General features: G+C 43.6%; 1 protein-coding gene across 19 annotated transcripts in view; it reads left to right on the plus strand.

Annotated features, from left to right (window-relative positions):
* The window catches only part of LOC125762841 (aryl hydrocarbon receptor nuclear translocator homolog), a 196042-nt gene that overhangs the window by 42590 nt on the left and 137168 nt on the right, over positions 1-16284 (plus strand). For 6 of the 19 annotated variants that reach the window (XM_049425368.1, XM_049425375.1, XM_049425370.1 and 3 more), the window contains exon 2: positions 7543-9230. The exons of 12 other annotated variants lie outside the window; for them this stretch is intronic. In XM_049425368.1, the coding sequence (XP_049281325.1) occupies positions 8821-9230 (410 nt within the window). In that variant the 5' untranslated portion in view covers positions 7543-8820. Of the gene's footprint in view, positions 1-1171; positions 9231-16284 lie in introns of those variants that run through there. One more of the 19 variants, XM_049425371.1, reaches the window with a different exon arrangement.

The raw sequence follows: 16284 nt of genomic DNA on the forward strand, positions 1-16284 counted from the left end.
CTTCTACTAGAACAGAGGAAAATTAACCTTCTCGAAGCCACAGGAAAGGAAAAGGAAGAGTACACACTTGAGAAAAAAATAGACCACGTTCGCAACTATGTTGTGTGTCAGAAAAAAATGTGTTTTTTTTTTAAATGGAACAAAAGTAACGTAACGTTAAAAGCCGCACACCCGTGTGTGAGTGTTAGAATATACACTGTCGAAAAGGGCAAACCCGCGCAAAACTTCCCATCGGACGTTGGGTGTTTGTGTGTGTGTTGTGTGTATTTATCGTCCATAAACAATCCGGAATCTCCCACACCGCATCCAAAGTTTCCCGGCATTCTGTCGCATGTGGTCGTGCACAAGAGTTTACGAATGTTTGTGACAGCTGTCGGCCGAGACCTTTCGAACGCACACCGACGCCGGACCGATTGCCTTTCGGGGTCGGGGCGAGAGGATGTCCTTCCGCGCCGGTGTTTAGTGTGGAGATATGACTTTGACTGACTGACTGGCTTGACTGACGGCTCGGATAGATGTACGGACGGGCGGACGGATAGGATGGGATGGACTAAACCAACAGACCGACAAAATAAATGAATGAGCAGCGAAATAGTCTGCCCGCGGTGTGTCTGCTGCGGACCGAGAAGGATTGGGATGGTCGAACGGTCTTGACAGCCGGGAGGATGTCGGTATATGGTGGAGAGTAAGCGCAACTAAAAGAAAAAAACCCGGGCTAATTTTCCATTAGTAGTAGCCCGTTTCAGCTTGGTTGGCAGTAGCTTCGGTACAATTACTACTCCTCTCCAGCAGCACTCGTTTCGGGGGAGACCACTGCAGCATATTGCGCCACACTTTCGACTGGTCGAAATCGCTAAAGTCTGGATTGGTTTTAATTTTCTTTACCCAATTTCTTTCCCCCTCGTCGGTTGTGTCCTAGCAGCACGCGGCTTCAAAGTTGTACAAACTACCGTTCCATATGCCATTTCCTTTCGTACAAGTGGTCTCCTTCCATATCTCCCCGCCGACTATACCTCCATGGCCCAGAGACATAGAGAGTCGGCCTGGAACATTACTGTTCTCCCGGTTTTCGGTTTGTTTAAGGTTCAGTGGATTTTAGACATCACATCATATCTGGCAGAAACAGCCACAGAGAGAGAGAGAGAGAGGGAGACAGATAGAGATAGAGAGAGAGAGAGAGAGAAAGGGAGACATAGGAGAGTCTTAATTAGCTTCAAAGTCAGTCGGGCGAGGATAAGTTTCCATCGTAGGTCCGGCGCCACCCAATATTGGATGGACATTGGATGCGTTCCGTAAAAAAGGACTCTATTCCGCTCTGGAGTCATCGCTTTTCGGTGGTGTTAATCATGGTTCCGCCAGCTTTCCATAGACCACCGCTGGAGAACTTTGGTTTTTCGAAACGGCATCATCCATTGGGAGGTCCAGGTTGTGTCTGGACTACGTGCGATCGTATGATCTCACCTTACTTTACAAACCTTAACAAAAAACAGGGCGTCGCAATCATTTCTCCTGCGAGGTCAAACAAATACGGTTCCCTACACACAGGGTTAATTAACTATCACTTACGGCAGGATATGTCTTCAAAAAAGCGACGATGCGTGAAGTGACCGTCGGCGCGCCAGTTAAAGGGAAGCGAAAGGGAGGCAGTCTATCCCAAAAACAAGTATTCTAAAAGGTATAAAAACCTTAGGGTGTCTCGCAGTGCAGCTGATCCAACGTGTGTTTGTGTCTGTGTAGGTCGTCAGGCACGGTTGGAGACGTCGTGTCCTTTTTTTCCCCAGTTTTTGAAACTTCCTATCCTCGTCTGTATCACGGTCGGAACACAAGCGAAAAACTACACATCACACAATGTTGCGCTATGCGCTCAAAATGAATGTGGGGTTCCCCCCACCGCAAGTCTGCATGTTGAAGTTACGTGGCGTTTTCGTTTTCGCCTGTAAGTGCTTGATCCTTAAGCCGAATTTTACGAGGTATCAAAACAGACGGCCGATACTGTATCGCGCATTTGGATCCAAATGGAGAACGGTAACTTAAATATTCGATCGAACCATGAAAGTCTTCCGTTCCTTTGTCGTTACCGTTTTTTTTTTGTTGGAGAGTCTCCTAGACGAGAGTCCTTGGTCAATAGTCGCAGTTATTAAAACAAACCACTAGTGGCCGCTGGTGTGGGAGTAAACGAAGCGTTATAAACGCAGGACGAAGGATATACACGTAAAACACACGCTCACGTGCGTACATAAATACACACGGCCTGACGAGGAGGAGGGTGGTGATATCAGTTTTTCGAAATCAATTCTTCGTTTCCGGCTGTTTTTTTTTGCTATGTGTGTATGCTTGGTGAACAGTGTGCGCTCCAGAACTCCGGAACACCCCCAACGAGTCGTTTGAGGCACACGCGGTATGACACAGAGAGGGAGTTCAACGTTCGTCCTTTTTTTTTTTGAAATGTGGAGTGTGTATGGCAGGCTCGCTTACTGCGAGCGAATGTCCAGATGGGAGGATAAAGTTTAATTGGTTTCGAAGCAGCCCAATACAGCACACACACACACACAAACACAAGTGAGCATATTATGTAGCTGTTGCTGGGCCAGTAAGTTATGGTGGGGAAATCGGAATCGGTGGAATGGCGCATACCCCATTTCTGATAGATTTTCTCATTTCATTATTTTTCCACCGCGCGTTCCTTTGTTGTGTGTTGCTGTGGTTGGGTTTTCGATGACTGACTGCATGTCCGCCACCGGGTATATCCCGTACACTATTGGATCAAGACTGCTCCGGTGACACATACACACAATGGCCGTTTCAGATGGCCGATCGGTTTATGCTGTCAGTCTCCGGGGTCTGTGGGGTTCGGTTTTGTTTTTTTGGTTTTATTTTCCCGCGAACGTTCTTTTAGTTTTTCGGAAAGCCAATTAAAACAATTTGAAAACGGGGCCCCTTGTCGTTTGCTTCCAGTGTGTGTGTGTGTGCCCCCGAGGGAAAATTGAGGCCAATTTGAATTGTGTTATTAGAAGCGTTTAACGTGTCCACCGTGTTGTGCTGGTATGTGTGTGTCTGTCACTGTCTGCTGCCAGTTGATTGATATTTTGATATGTCCGATGATAACCTTGCCGAAAATGAACCGAACCGAAAAGTCCACCACAGACGCAGAACCACTAGCCTTGTGATGGGGGGATGATGTATCCCTTTTACTGGATCTACAGCCACAGTAGTAATGCCCACTGTGCCTCTTCCATCGATCGTGTTGGGAAGAGGTGGTTTGTCTCAGTAGTTATGACATAGAAATAGCATGTTCATCTATTGCTTCAAGCTGCTACCATTGCCCACTACCCATCAATGGGCTACATATGTTCGCATTATTTCATAATGTGTACCCTATTCCTCCCGTTTCATCATTCGCCTCTTCCCCGTTAGTTTCTTTCGCTTACCTGAGAATCGTTGTGTTGTTTGCAATTTAATATTAATTTGGTTATTATTTTAGATGACCCTTAAGCACGGTCGTACGTATCAACCCTCGCCTGTAACGAGCGTTAATAGATGATCGATTACAAAACAAAAAACCGCGCCACCGTCTAGATTGATGTACTGCTGCTGGGCCCGTTTGTTGAGTAGTAATTTATTACCACACCATAAATACGTTCCCAGCTAGTATGTACGCAGCATTTACCCGCTGCGTATATGCTGCGTACGCTAAATGCTGCTCATTTATTTTTACTGTCTAGTCTCCATTAAAGAATCAATCCCACACCGCCCGTTTTTTTTTTTTTTGCATGATCCTAGGGAGGGAAATTTGCACGGACGTTGTACCATTTTTTTTATGAGCCTCCGGACACTCCGAAGTGTACCACCAGATAATGTCCATTTGTACTGTGCTCTTCATTCCGACTGGTAAAATAAACGAAAATTAATGCTCCCATTCGTCTCATTAAAAGTGTAGTTCCGTTTTTTTTCGCTTTCCCCTGGTAGGGAAAGGGGTGGGTTAGGGGAAAGCTAGTGGCAACTTTGCATTTAGCACACATTTATTGCATTATTAACGAGAGACGCGCAGCGTAAATGCTGTCTGTATTTGCGTTAGCGGGAACGCGAAAGAGCGCGCGCGCGCCCCATTATGCTGTTACGCCAATGTTTACGATCGGTGCGAAACGGGTGCTAATCGACAGTCAAACCCCATTACTTTGCACTCCACGTTCTCTGCACCAAGGTGTGTGTAGATTCTCGAAACTTTTCTCGGTGCCGTACTCTGCCTGGTCAGGTATCACTTATCTATAGCCGGGTTGCGGCGCCTACTGCGTCCGTTCGAGTGTGACAAAGCTTATCCGGTGCAGTTGTGAGTGAGGCTGGAAGAAAAATCCAGCATTCGCCGTTTTTTTTTAGTACGAAAGACAAAGAAGTTGCACACGGAAAATGTAATTGCAACGCTGGCCAGCAATATGCACCTTGCCACACGGGTATGACTGATGCGCAAGGAATGTGTACATGCCGATTGTATGCTAGTGTGTTTTTCTCCCCGTTCTCCAGTGTTTAATTCTTCTCCATTATCTTCTTGGTGCATTTCTAGATGGATTTTCATACACTTTTTTATTTATTATTTTTTTCATTCTCCTATTTCCGGCTGATGAACACGACGCATAATTACTTACGCATGGACAGTAAACCCATCATCCTCGTATCTTCCCTTTTTCCCTTTGCACCTAGGAAGCCTGGAAAGGGGAAAAGGGCGGTAAAAATGTAAATGTGCTAACAATTCGTTATTTTTATGTTTGGCTTCTCGCCACTGGTGGCAGTAAAACCAAAACGGTGCTAACTAACCTTGTACTGATTCTACGTAGTAAAGGGCTTGTATGTATGAATTATACGCTGGTAGCGATTTAGATATCATCAAGTTTTTTTTCCCGAACGGCCTAGCTCTAAGATTCATTCATAAACATCGTAAGAACAAAAAAACAAAGATTAGTTGTAAGATTTTATCATGCCGGACATGTGTTCACCGCGGAGGCTTCACTACTCACCTGGTGGTTTCCAGAAGATTTACGCACTCCCGTCCTAGGTGTCCTTCCAGGAAAACTAACCAACCTTCATATACCTGGTTGACCGACGGGAGGTCCTCCAAAGAAAACGGGAGAAACATTAAGAAAGCTCTAAGGTGTGAAAATAATTAAAAACATATCATCCTGAAAGTCAATAACATGGAAATACGGGAAAAGCACAAAAAGAATGGAGGCACAGGTAAAAGGAAACTACCGGGGTCTCGGCGCGTTACCTGTTGGGTTGTTTGTTTTCTTTCCCCTGATACGTATCGTTACGATGGACCTTACCTTTAGGGATTTTTTTTTCTCTCGGCCCTGGGATACCTGTCCGGATCTGGCTTCTTCAGGTGGTCGGTATCCCTTGGAAAGAATCTACAGGAAGCACCGATAATATATTCCTTTTCCCTTAACGGAGGCTAGATAGATTGATTGGTGTAAGAAGCGTAAAAAGAAACATCGTCACATCGGGACTGTGATAAATCACACACCTACCGGAAATGGAAGTGACTTGACCCCCGGGGAGGCTTGGGAATGCTATGTGCCGCTGCATAAATGCACACGTAAATTAATTCCATCAAGGACAGCACCAGCAAGTGACAGCAAGCTTTTCTTTAAATCTGAAATTAGCAATAAGCGAGGAAAAATCATTCAAGCTTTTGTGCTCTGTGCTGTGTGGAATGAACACATTAACGGAGGAGTTATATCCATATGGTCTAGGGCACGATAAAAATGGGAAGAAATGCATATTTCTACTGCAGCTGAGTACATAAATCTCGTTTGCAAGTGAGGCGTAAACTCGGGGACGGATGTATCCGATATGTCGACTTCCGATAGAACACACCAATATGCCGGGCTACGCTCAGGTTCAAGTTTCAAAACCATTCGCTGGGCCTGTCAGCGCTACAGGATAGCGGTTGTCGTCCCCGGCGAACATAAATAAAGGACTTTACAGCTTTGAACCTTCTTCGTCAGCTGTGGAATGTTGGCAGGTTTCACTTTCTTGCTTATGTGTAGGTAGGGATCGCATTCTTTTTTCTTCGCTTTTGCATAGAGACTAATCGATTATAATTGCTGGTTTTACCCAAGGTTCTTTTGTACTTTGTTCCTATGGTGAAATTAGGGAAATATTTTTATATCTGGGAAAATCCTACAAATATCCAAGATCACATCTTTTACAGCCGTGTTCGGTGCAGGTCATATACGGTACGATTGCACACGATGCTAAGAAACGAAGTTTGCAGTACTGTGTTGGGTGGACTACACCATCTACCACCACTTTACTGCTGTTTTCCTAACGGCCAGTAGAGACCGACCGACCGGTGGTGCGACATTGTAAGGTGGGGGCCGAGCAGAAAGAAAACAATGCAAGCACAAAAATGTGCCTGCAGTGGAAAAGGAAAAACATACAGTCATAGACATTTGGTGGCCTCTCTGTGATGGGGTTCGGGGACCAGAAGCAGGAGGAAGGAGGATGGATGGTGATCTCTCAAGGGAGACCCATAGTGACTCGAAAAATGCTGTGTTCCGCCAGAATTGCTTGCGCTTTTGCTGGTACGGTTTTACTGCTTGCTACCCACCCAACACAAACCCCATGTTTTACCGGCGAGGTCAAGTGTTGCAGAAATGTTTACCAATATATCTACCACCAACCACCACAGAAAGAGCACCCCTATCACCGTCCCTGTTGAATTCTCGACGGGTACTGCCCCCGTCGAGTGTTTCTGTGTTGCTGTGCGATGGAAATCGGTTTGAGTTTCGTTGTTTGGAATTGGTATTGGCAGGGAAAAAACAATAAAAATGCAATCTTTTGAGTGGAAAAATATGTGTTGGTTTTGCATAGGTTTGAGTTCTAAGAATTAATTTCTTGTTATCAGTTAAAACTTTGTTTTAAAATATTAAACTACGCACATACAACTCAACAAAAAATGGCACATAAATTGCCAATGTTTTAACTTCCTTTTTAAAACCAAAAAACTACGAATGTGGTAGTGTGGTGCAACTTCTCTTAACCATCCCACTTGTACCATACCACCCCTCCTGATAGTGATCAAATTAGATCACTCGGAACCGCTTATTAACCTCGCGCGTTTACATACCGAGAATTCGAGAGCGTGCTCGAAAAGGTCAACATATCGTACGGAGCATGTAGCCAGTGTTGAAGGGGTTGGCACATTTTCACCATACCGTCTCGTCGTCTCCACCTTCCCCCGTATCCACGAGCTTTATGCATTTATGGACGTTGTGTACTGTTTTTCGAAGGCGCGGATAAACCAAACGATAAATGACAGGAAGCGTGAAGCGATCTCGCACTAGTGTAATGAGGCAACAGTATGAAATGTTTGGTGTGATTTTTGCAGCATTTCCCTTGCTTCATAGTTTGCAACAAAAAAAAACCCCCCCGCCGCGGTGCAATGATCAAGTGTGAAAAGTGGCAGCAGCAACTGTTTTCATTTTAATCGTATCAATTTGCACTCCCCCACCAAATGTGCTCATTTATTGTTTTAATCCAATTCAGATTGACGCACAGTTCGTTTAATAATAGTATAATATAATAGTACCGACCGGGATGGTGGAGTGGAAAAAAGTGTGTAAACGAGTGTGAAAAGTGGAATTCAACAAAAGAAGAAAAAGAGAATATACCTACAGTGTGGCAAAGTGGCAAATCCTCAAAGCATATATCGCTGGCAATATTGGAAAATTCCCGTCGGCCAACAAATGTGTGCCGATTGTTTGTCGTCACTGCAGTGTGCAACCCTTTAGTGCATTTTGGAGTGCATCGCGGAAGTGAGGGTGCTAAAAAAAAGAGTAATAATAAAGAGAGTCAAATTCGGTGCGTGTGACAGTGTTGTTTGTTTTGGTTTGTTTGTTGAGTAAATGAAGTGTATGAAATAATAAAAGGAAAAAAATGAAATGATGTACGTCGTATCGGCTTTCACACAGTGACGGATGAAAATGTACCGAGTGCGTTAGAGGTGCAGTTGTATGTTTTTTTTCTCCCCACCCGCAACCCTCTATTTCTGGGTTTCAATCTACCCTTCCTTTTCGTCCACCTCCAAAAACCTCACCTCCCCTCTACCGTGTGCCACTGAATGCAGTCGCTGCAAATTGCATCCTCGTGCGTGGTGGCGAGGTGCGGAATTGTGTGTGCCCAGGAAGGGGTGTTATATGTTAAGCAGTGCTAAATTGTAGCCCTATTTTTCGGATGGATAGCAACATGTGGATGTGAAGATGAAAGATTAATGAAAAAAATAAGCACCGGCACTGTGCACTAACGAGCGTGTGCGCGCGCGCGTCGAAACACAGGAGGTTAAGCAGATCAATTATCGGCGGATGTATCGGATTGGAGCTGTGTAAGCGAGAGAGAAAGAGAAAGAAAGGGCAGTGGCAGAAAGGGGTCCGAGATTATTGTGCATTTACATAAAGCTTCACATGCATGCGCACAGAGACCTCCGGATGGTGGCCGGAAGTGCATCTAGTTTCCCGATGCTGTAGAACCAAATTGCAGCTTGCGGCGTGATAAACCCTTACATGTGTGATCGAGAGAAATAAAGAGAGAGCGATAGTTGGGGTTGGGATTTATATCACAAAGCGGAAACTGTTCTTTCGGTTCCCGTTTTTTTACCTTCCCACTCGTCATCTTCATCCGGATAATTTTAACTACCGTTTGTAGATTGAAATAGAAGAAAAAAAACACCCACGCGAACAACAACACACACGGAGGGTCGGTCGAACTTTGAGGACGTAACCTAGACCCAAAACGTTTTGCAAACTGGAACCATATGACGTAAGCACGATGTACGCGTACGCGCAGGGTGGATCGCAAGGTCCGCCACATTACGCGACACCGGGCAACGCGTACCTGGCCGGACCGCACCATCACCATCCGTACCCGGCCTACCACCACGGTGGTTCACCGACGCCGCCTTCAACCATCACCTCGTTCAACAATGTACCTGGCCCCTCGACGCTGCTCGGCCACCATTACGCCTCGCCACACCATATGCCACCGCCGCCGCCTCCGCCCTTACCGAGTGCCGCCAGTGCGGCTGCCGGTGTGGCCGCGGTCACCCACAACCATCAGGCGGTCGCGGCTGCAGCGGCGGCGGCAGCGGCAGCCGTCGCGGCAGGCGTATCGCCCATGCAAACCGACCCGCAGCTAACGGAACTGGCGCCCTCGCTCGGCGGTATCACCAAACGAAGAAGGTAAATTTTTGGACAAAAGTGTGTCCAGAAGAAATATTTAAAAGATTTAAAATAAATATATTCTGCAGCTAATCGGGATACTCGAACAAATGTATTGAGAGTCAATGTATGTCTTATCGTATTTATGGGTGTAATCTCTTCCTAAAGTAGCCGAGTAGCATGACAGCTGCTTAATTCTGTGGAGTCTAGAGTAGACTAACCCAAAGCCTTATAATTAATAAAACATCTAAATGTTCTGGAACAAGTTCAAAGTGTTCAGTAATTGTTCGACAATGCCTCAAAAATAATGGTTTTTCCATTTTTGGATGAAATATTTGCTTAAAAATTAAAATTTAAATTAAAACTAATTTAAATTTTAAGTCGAACAGTAAAATTGACATCAGTGAATTGTAACAATTGTATCATCTTGATGAATTAATTTTGCTTTTCCTTCAATCTTTGGTTTTCTGAATGTAAAATGGCTGTACAAGAGAAATTCCTTGAAAAACTTCCAATTTGAAATTACGAGATGAAACTATGTTTAATACCCTTCCCATAAATCTCGATTAACAATCAATTTGGATCAGATTGTGAATACTTCGAGGAGCTAAACATCTATCGAATGTTGGGTTCTGAGAGCAGAAGAAAAACCTTCAATTTGTAAGCTATTTTGCCCTGCCAGCTTGTTTGAAAACCCACTACACTTAACCTCTAAACATTAAGGCATTAATGACGCCACAAACAATTTATAACTTACAACAGTTGCAGTTACTTATAATTTTTGAAGATATTTCCAGAAAGTCTTACAAGAACTACCTGGAGATTCAGCTTTTTTTTCTAAAAAAGCAATCTTTTTCGTCCTTTTTAATATCTTCAAGCTTTTTTTCTGGTTCCTCCACCGCAAACCACTGGTCCAAGAACTTTTGTATGTTTTGTATGTAATTTAATTCGGATATTAATTAACGAACATATAGGAGGTCGTGTTTCAACACCTCTTTAAAAACCATACATCAAGAAGCATATATTTCTTCTTATTTTTAATGATGTGTAAACGATAACATGATATTCTTAAGAGTTTATGAAGCTTTACAATCATCGATTACGATTCATGCAATATATCTCACATACAAGGTGTCACATATAAAATGTTTCTATTATCTTGCCCATCGATATCCATCCCCAGGAATGAATGAGGCTCTCAGAAATCTAACATAAAACGCAAGCATTTTGCTGCATAACAGCATAAACCCTCGGTGTGGGGAAAAGTGCAAATAAAACTAAGCATTAAGAATACATCTACAGAAGAGAAAAAAACACAATCTCTGCATTCCGTAGCGTTGTTGTTCGGTGGTGGTAAAGAATACTACTGGCTACCGGAATTTATTATCCTATATTAACATAAAAACGTTGCTCGCACCACCGTTAGCTTCTTCTAAAACAACACCCCGCGTGGAATCAGGCAAGGCGAAAAAAAACCCGAAGTCGAGTGTCATGTTGCGGACTCTGCGGTGGCAGATAAAATTTGTACGATAAAATGTGCAAAAAGACTCCGTTTTGTGCCTTTTCTGATTTGGTTTCTTGTGCGTGGTTTTTTTTTGTTGTTGCTGTTTCTCTCAAACTTATGCTGCTTTTTTAAGTCATCAATGTTCGCGAATTGCTGGACAAAATAGCGAAGAGAGGGGGTAGGAAAAATCGATGCAAAAACATAACCTACACTTCATAAAAATATTCCAAAAGACACAGCAACTCCCTAAGCGCATTGAACAAGTATTAATTTACTTGCTGGGTAGCGTTTGCAATGTCTCGCTTAAGGAAAGGTTTGCTTCGGTACGACCCGTCCAAAAGGGAGGAACTCCGGGTGCTTTGGTACATTTGGTCCGGTTAGAACCGCGCAGGTCACAGCAAGCGAGAAGCGAAGCGCTGCGTCTGGAGTTTGTACAGACAAAGCTTTTGCAATAAACAGCAGGACAGCAGCTGGCAGAGAAGCGCATGAAGCAATGTGAAGGAACAAAACAAAAAATAAACACACAGGCACCGAACAAATCTTTTCGCAATTTACACTTTCCGCAACGTCATAAATTGTGCGCGCCTTCGAAAAAGGAATCTCCGCCGCCGATTGCTGTATTCACGGCACACTGCACTTCACCTTTTGCCACTGGACACCAACGTCCGCAAGTCAACAAAGACAGAGCGAGAGAGAGTTGGAAGTAGTAAACCCTTCGTCAGTTTCACCGTCTCTGTGGGCCCATCCTTCCTTGGGTCATATTTACAAAAATATTATGATAGCAATAAAATTTTATGTACTCCCGGTGCTTCTGGATGCTCGGACCCGGAAAGGGGTGTAGAAGCTAAGTGAGTGGTGACGGCAAGCAAAAAAAAAGGACGACGAGGTCTTAAATATGGCTCATCGTTAGCGGAAAAGTGGACGCTTTGTGAACCTAGGCCCAGTGGATGGGGACATGCGAAAGGGGATACACAAATGCAAACATTCAACCAAAAACTGCCAATACGCGTCAAAGTATCGATTACTGATCGCGAACTCCAGCCCGGGTTATTAGGTGGTGCAGTTGCAGTTGCAGTTACGCCTGTTTCTTTTACACCCCCGGAGCTGACTCGTCTTTCTTCCTTTAAAATGGTTAGAACCAAAGAGGCACACAAGGATTGATTTACGCATACACCAGCTGCGTTCCTTCAGCTAGGTTCAACCGGTCCACTTCCAAGTTCGAGCGCCGGGAAATTGTTATTATTTATATCTTCTACTTTCTCGCCCGATAATTGAACTCCCTGTCGGCGAGGGTTCGTTACGCCTCGAACTCCTCGAGAAACTCCTTTATGTTGACTTTTGAGTCAGAATGGTTCGAATGTTTATATTTCCTCACCCATCCTCCATCGGTTCCGGTTTTTTTCCCCGTGGACGTCGTGGAGGCCTTGTCCTCAAGGAATCTTTTCTACACCGTGCTTTCATGGTGAAAGCAAGAAATCTAATCGATCCTTTCACACCGAACACTGTGTTTCTCAAAAACCGAAAACCCGAGAAAGTTGGGGAGTGAATAATTTATTTATTTTCGCCACGGTTGCATTCATCATTCAGCATTTAATGCATTAATAGATCATCCCCCCGGGTGCGTACGATCGTGTCGAGTGAAAAAAAGGGCAAGTTTATCGCGTTCTAGCGTTATTTATGGAGTGGACAGGCCGCGCGTGTGTGTGTGTTGCATCTTCATCATGGCCGCCGTGAACGTTGGCTAAAAGCGGCCAAGTTTTCGCATTGTCCTGCTGTGTTCGCGCTCGTCTCTCGTCGGGTTCTTAAAGCTGTAATAAATTAAATTTAATGTTATGTTATCTTTCCGTTTCCTTCAATCCCGCTTTTCTTCCTACGGCTTCCATTTGGCTTAATCTTTCTCACTCTCGCGGTAAGTCGCTTAAACTCTTACATTCAGTACTGCCGTACGGTGTCTCCCAAATTAGGGATTTGCATGAAAACGGGCCGGTGCAACTGCTTCCACCATACCCGGTAGGGGTTGCGATCGGGTGGAATGCAGTAAACTGCGGGCAAAGGATTACAAAGAATGGGCCTGGTGAAACATGCGCGAGTGATTTCACTATCAACCAAAAACCCCCAACTGAGGTAGAGGAAAACTTACTCTCGCCAAGATCGTGATTCTTTGAAGCCGCTTGGCATGCATATGTCTTGACGAAAAAGCAGAAGGTAGGGAATGAATCAAGAACTGGTGTGACGCACCAGTTAGTGGAAAGATTGCACGCGTGCAATAGTTTTTTTTGTGTGCTTTTGTTCTTGCGCATCTTCCTGCAGTGATGCCGATCAAACTCGAGAAAAGGGCGATCGTTTTATGCTCTTACACCTTTCCTTACAACCATTCATCTCTTATTGATATCGAAGCAAACCCTTCAATTGATTCATTTTGTTTGGTTCCGGGTGTGTGTGCGTCGAAAAAAACCCCTGCAAGAATCAAGGGATTGAAGATGACTACAGAAGAAACGATACTAACCTTGGTGAATCCTTTTTTTTAATAAAAATACAAAAAAGAAACAGCATAAAGTTAACGTGCCCTTCACGATTCGCATCTCCACGCGTCGCTGCCAGACTGTGGGAAGATAAATGTGAAGCGCATTCCCGCTATACTCCTTTCGGGGTTTTGTGCAATTTTAATAATTTTTGCAATATATCAAAATTTAATTTACGAAATGACAATTTCACGACATGGTGCAACTGTCGGTGGACCGGCACCACCAGAACAATTGCCCTGTCCGTCGTGGTTTCGGGGTCAGTCATGCTTTTAACAGTTGACCTCTGCTTTATTGTGGCCATTCCGCTTAATCTCGGCTTGTTCCGGGCTTGATCAAGAATTGTTTTATTCGTTCGACATTGAAAAGACATTTCCATGACCATTTTGCTAACTCGCTGGTCGGTTTGGTTGTCTTTAAAGGGTGTACCGCGTGGAAATAGAGGGACGATAATCATAATTGGGTTGAGTACAGTGGATGGAAAGGTAGACACATTATTTCATTTATCCATTGCGTGAGGTTTCATTTTTTTGCCGCTTCACGAACGAAATATTGACGCGAAGACAGAACGTTGGAAGATTCTGAATGTTATGTATTTTAGTATTGCAAAAGGACTTTATTTACCTACATTATTTTTACTTAGATGACATCGTTTCTGTCAAAATTGTTCTCCTGTCAGGGAAAAAATTACTAGGTAAAGAGGAGCAATCAATTAAAGTCTTGAAAACTAAATCAGTTAAATAATACTTAATAAAGGAAGTAGTGATATAATTTGTATTCAAATTGGAAACTTACCAGTCTTATATATTAAGCACTTTTGAATAAAATAATTTCACCATAAATCATGATAATACCCGATAACAATCATCGCCTTCCCTAGGCGTGCAAATAAAGATTCTACAATTACTGTAAACCAAAATAAAATCCACAATTTATTCTCGATCGTTGGAACGGGGCGTGCCCATTGTGCGCCAAACAACAACAACAACAACAAAATTGGAGAGGGAGAGAAAGAAAATTTTGTACTCCCATGTTGCATTTAGCCCCGCCTACCGGTTCGCGCTCAACACAGGCGCGCAAAACATTTTTGCATTTTGCTCCGCGATTTACGCGCCAAAAACTTCGCAATGTGATTGCGTGTGCGTCTGTGTATGTGTGTAAGTGGGGGAGCTTGTTTATCCCGGTGGTTTCAACCCTTATTCCCACTCCCCCCCGCATTTGTTACCCTTAAGCCACCCTATATATCAGACGTTATCATTTTAAACCTGCCTATCCGACGGGAAAATCGCAACTGCGAAGATGTAAACGTTGAAATGTTTATATTTAAAGCTATCTAATTATATTTAAGGTTAAATGCTTGTTGTCGTATTTTTTTTCCTATTGTAATATTATGATATTGGTATCATTAGTGAAATGATAAGTTCTAGACCGTGAATTTTTTTCTGGTGTTTTATTAATGGTTCCTTCACACTAGAACTGTCAAGAATTTTAAGCCTTTTTTGTTGTTGTTTACTATACAAACAATTTCGCTAAGGTTTATAAGGTTGGAAATAGACGAAGCGAGATTTACGCGGATCGAGTAATACGCGGCTAGTTTATACCAGATTTAACCCAGTTCAGGTGTCAAATTTGCCGCGCCTGCTATCGCGCCCGCGTTTCCGCAGAGTTGTTGAAGTGCAGCAACTCTGCGTTTACTCGGTAGCGAGATCGATGACATAAAGAGTTGTTTACAATTTTGTTGATGATTTTCTGGTTAAGAAGAACCAAAACATAAAGATTTCGCTACAAGGACTAAAAACTACAACAAAAAGAGTAGGTTTATAGCTGCAGTAAATAGATTTTCTTAAGCTATTGGCACTACGTACGCGGTTTGGTCCATACACGAGGCGCGGTTTACTCGCCTGTTTGACCGACGTTATACCAAAATTGACACCCGCGTATTACTCGATCCGCGTAAATCTCGCTTCGTCTATGTCCAACCTAACATTTTATGAAGTTTGAAATATAGGTTAGGTATGTAAAAGTTATGCATTGCTTTTTTCATTTGTCTTTTAATCCAAAAATGAATGTGATGAAAACGAAGCGTTCTAGTCAAAATGTATAATCCGGTAGTTCTAGTAATGATTTCGAGAATTATGTTTTAATGTTAGAGTTCTATGTACTTAAATGAAGTTCATACTATTCATTAATAAGGATATAATCGTTTAAACTTCAAAAATGAATATCATTGTAAAGGATCTTACCATTCAAATTTAGAAGTCCTATTGTTAATTTGATCATAATTCTGCAGGCAATTGATTTCTGAAATGTGTGACTCAAGTTCTCTACTGATGCAAACCATTGCTACTGTCACTAGCGTATCTGATCGCATTTTATGCTGGCATGTAAGCGTCGATCGAACGCTGATAAATCAGTGATTCCCATCTGTTCGGGTGTGCACAACTGTAGCTGCCTGCTCTTTGAATAGATATCCCATCTTGCACCGCATAATACGCCTGCTGCAATCCTATGCCCAGTGCCTATCCTCATTAATGCGCAGTCACACACGGAATGACACGCTCACATGTTGGAGAAGAGAATTTTAAAACACACAGACACATTTAACTGCTTTTTTCATACGAAACATTTCAATAGACGGTAGGAAAACAAAACAACTCTAAGGCAACGAGGGTGACGACTTCAAACGAAATGCATGCATTTAAATCCTTTTTCGGAGTTTCTCCTCTGGATGCGGTTCCCTGTTGCACGATAGGCCAGCTCGGCAACCGGCTGAACTGATTCGATCTTTCCAACAAACGTCCAGGTTCTCCGTTTACCTCTGTTTCTCCCCGCGATGGCTGTTGCCAGTCCTAAAACTGTCGACTGACCGGCTGGCTTGTGAGTACATAAATTACGGAACTAAGCATTTGCATATCAATTGACGCTAGTCAGGCACCACACAAACACACTGCCCATACCGAGGTTGTGTCAAGGATTGAGGGTTTCGTTGCTGGTCGTTCATTTAAGCTACCAGTAGATGTAGCTGCGGTAGGCGCGTACCAAGAACTCC

This window comes from Anopheles funestus, chromosome 2RL, assembly GCF_943734845.2.
Source record: "Anopheles funestus chromosome 2RL, idAnoFuneDA-416_04, whole genome shotgun sequence".
In the NCBI taxonomy this organism is placed as follows: domain Eukaryota; kingdom Metazoa; phylum Arthropoda; class Insecta; order Diptera; family Culicidae; genus Anopheles; species Anopheles funestus.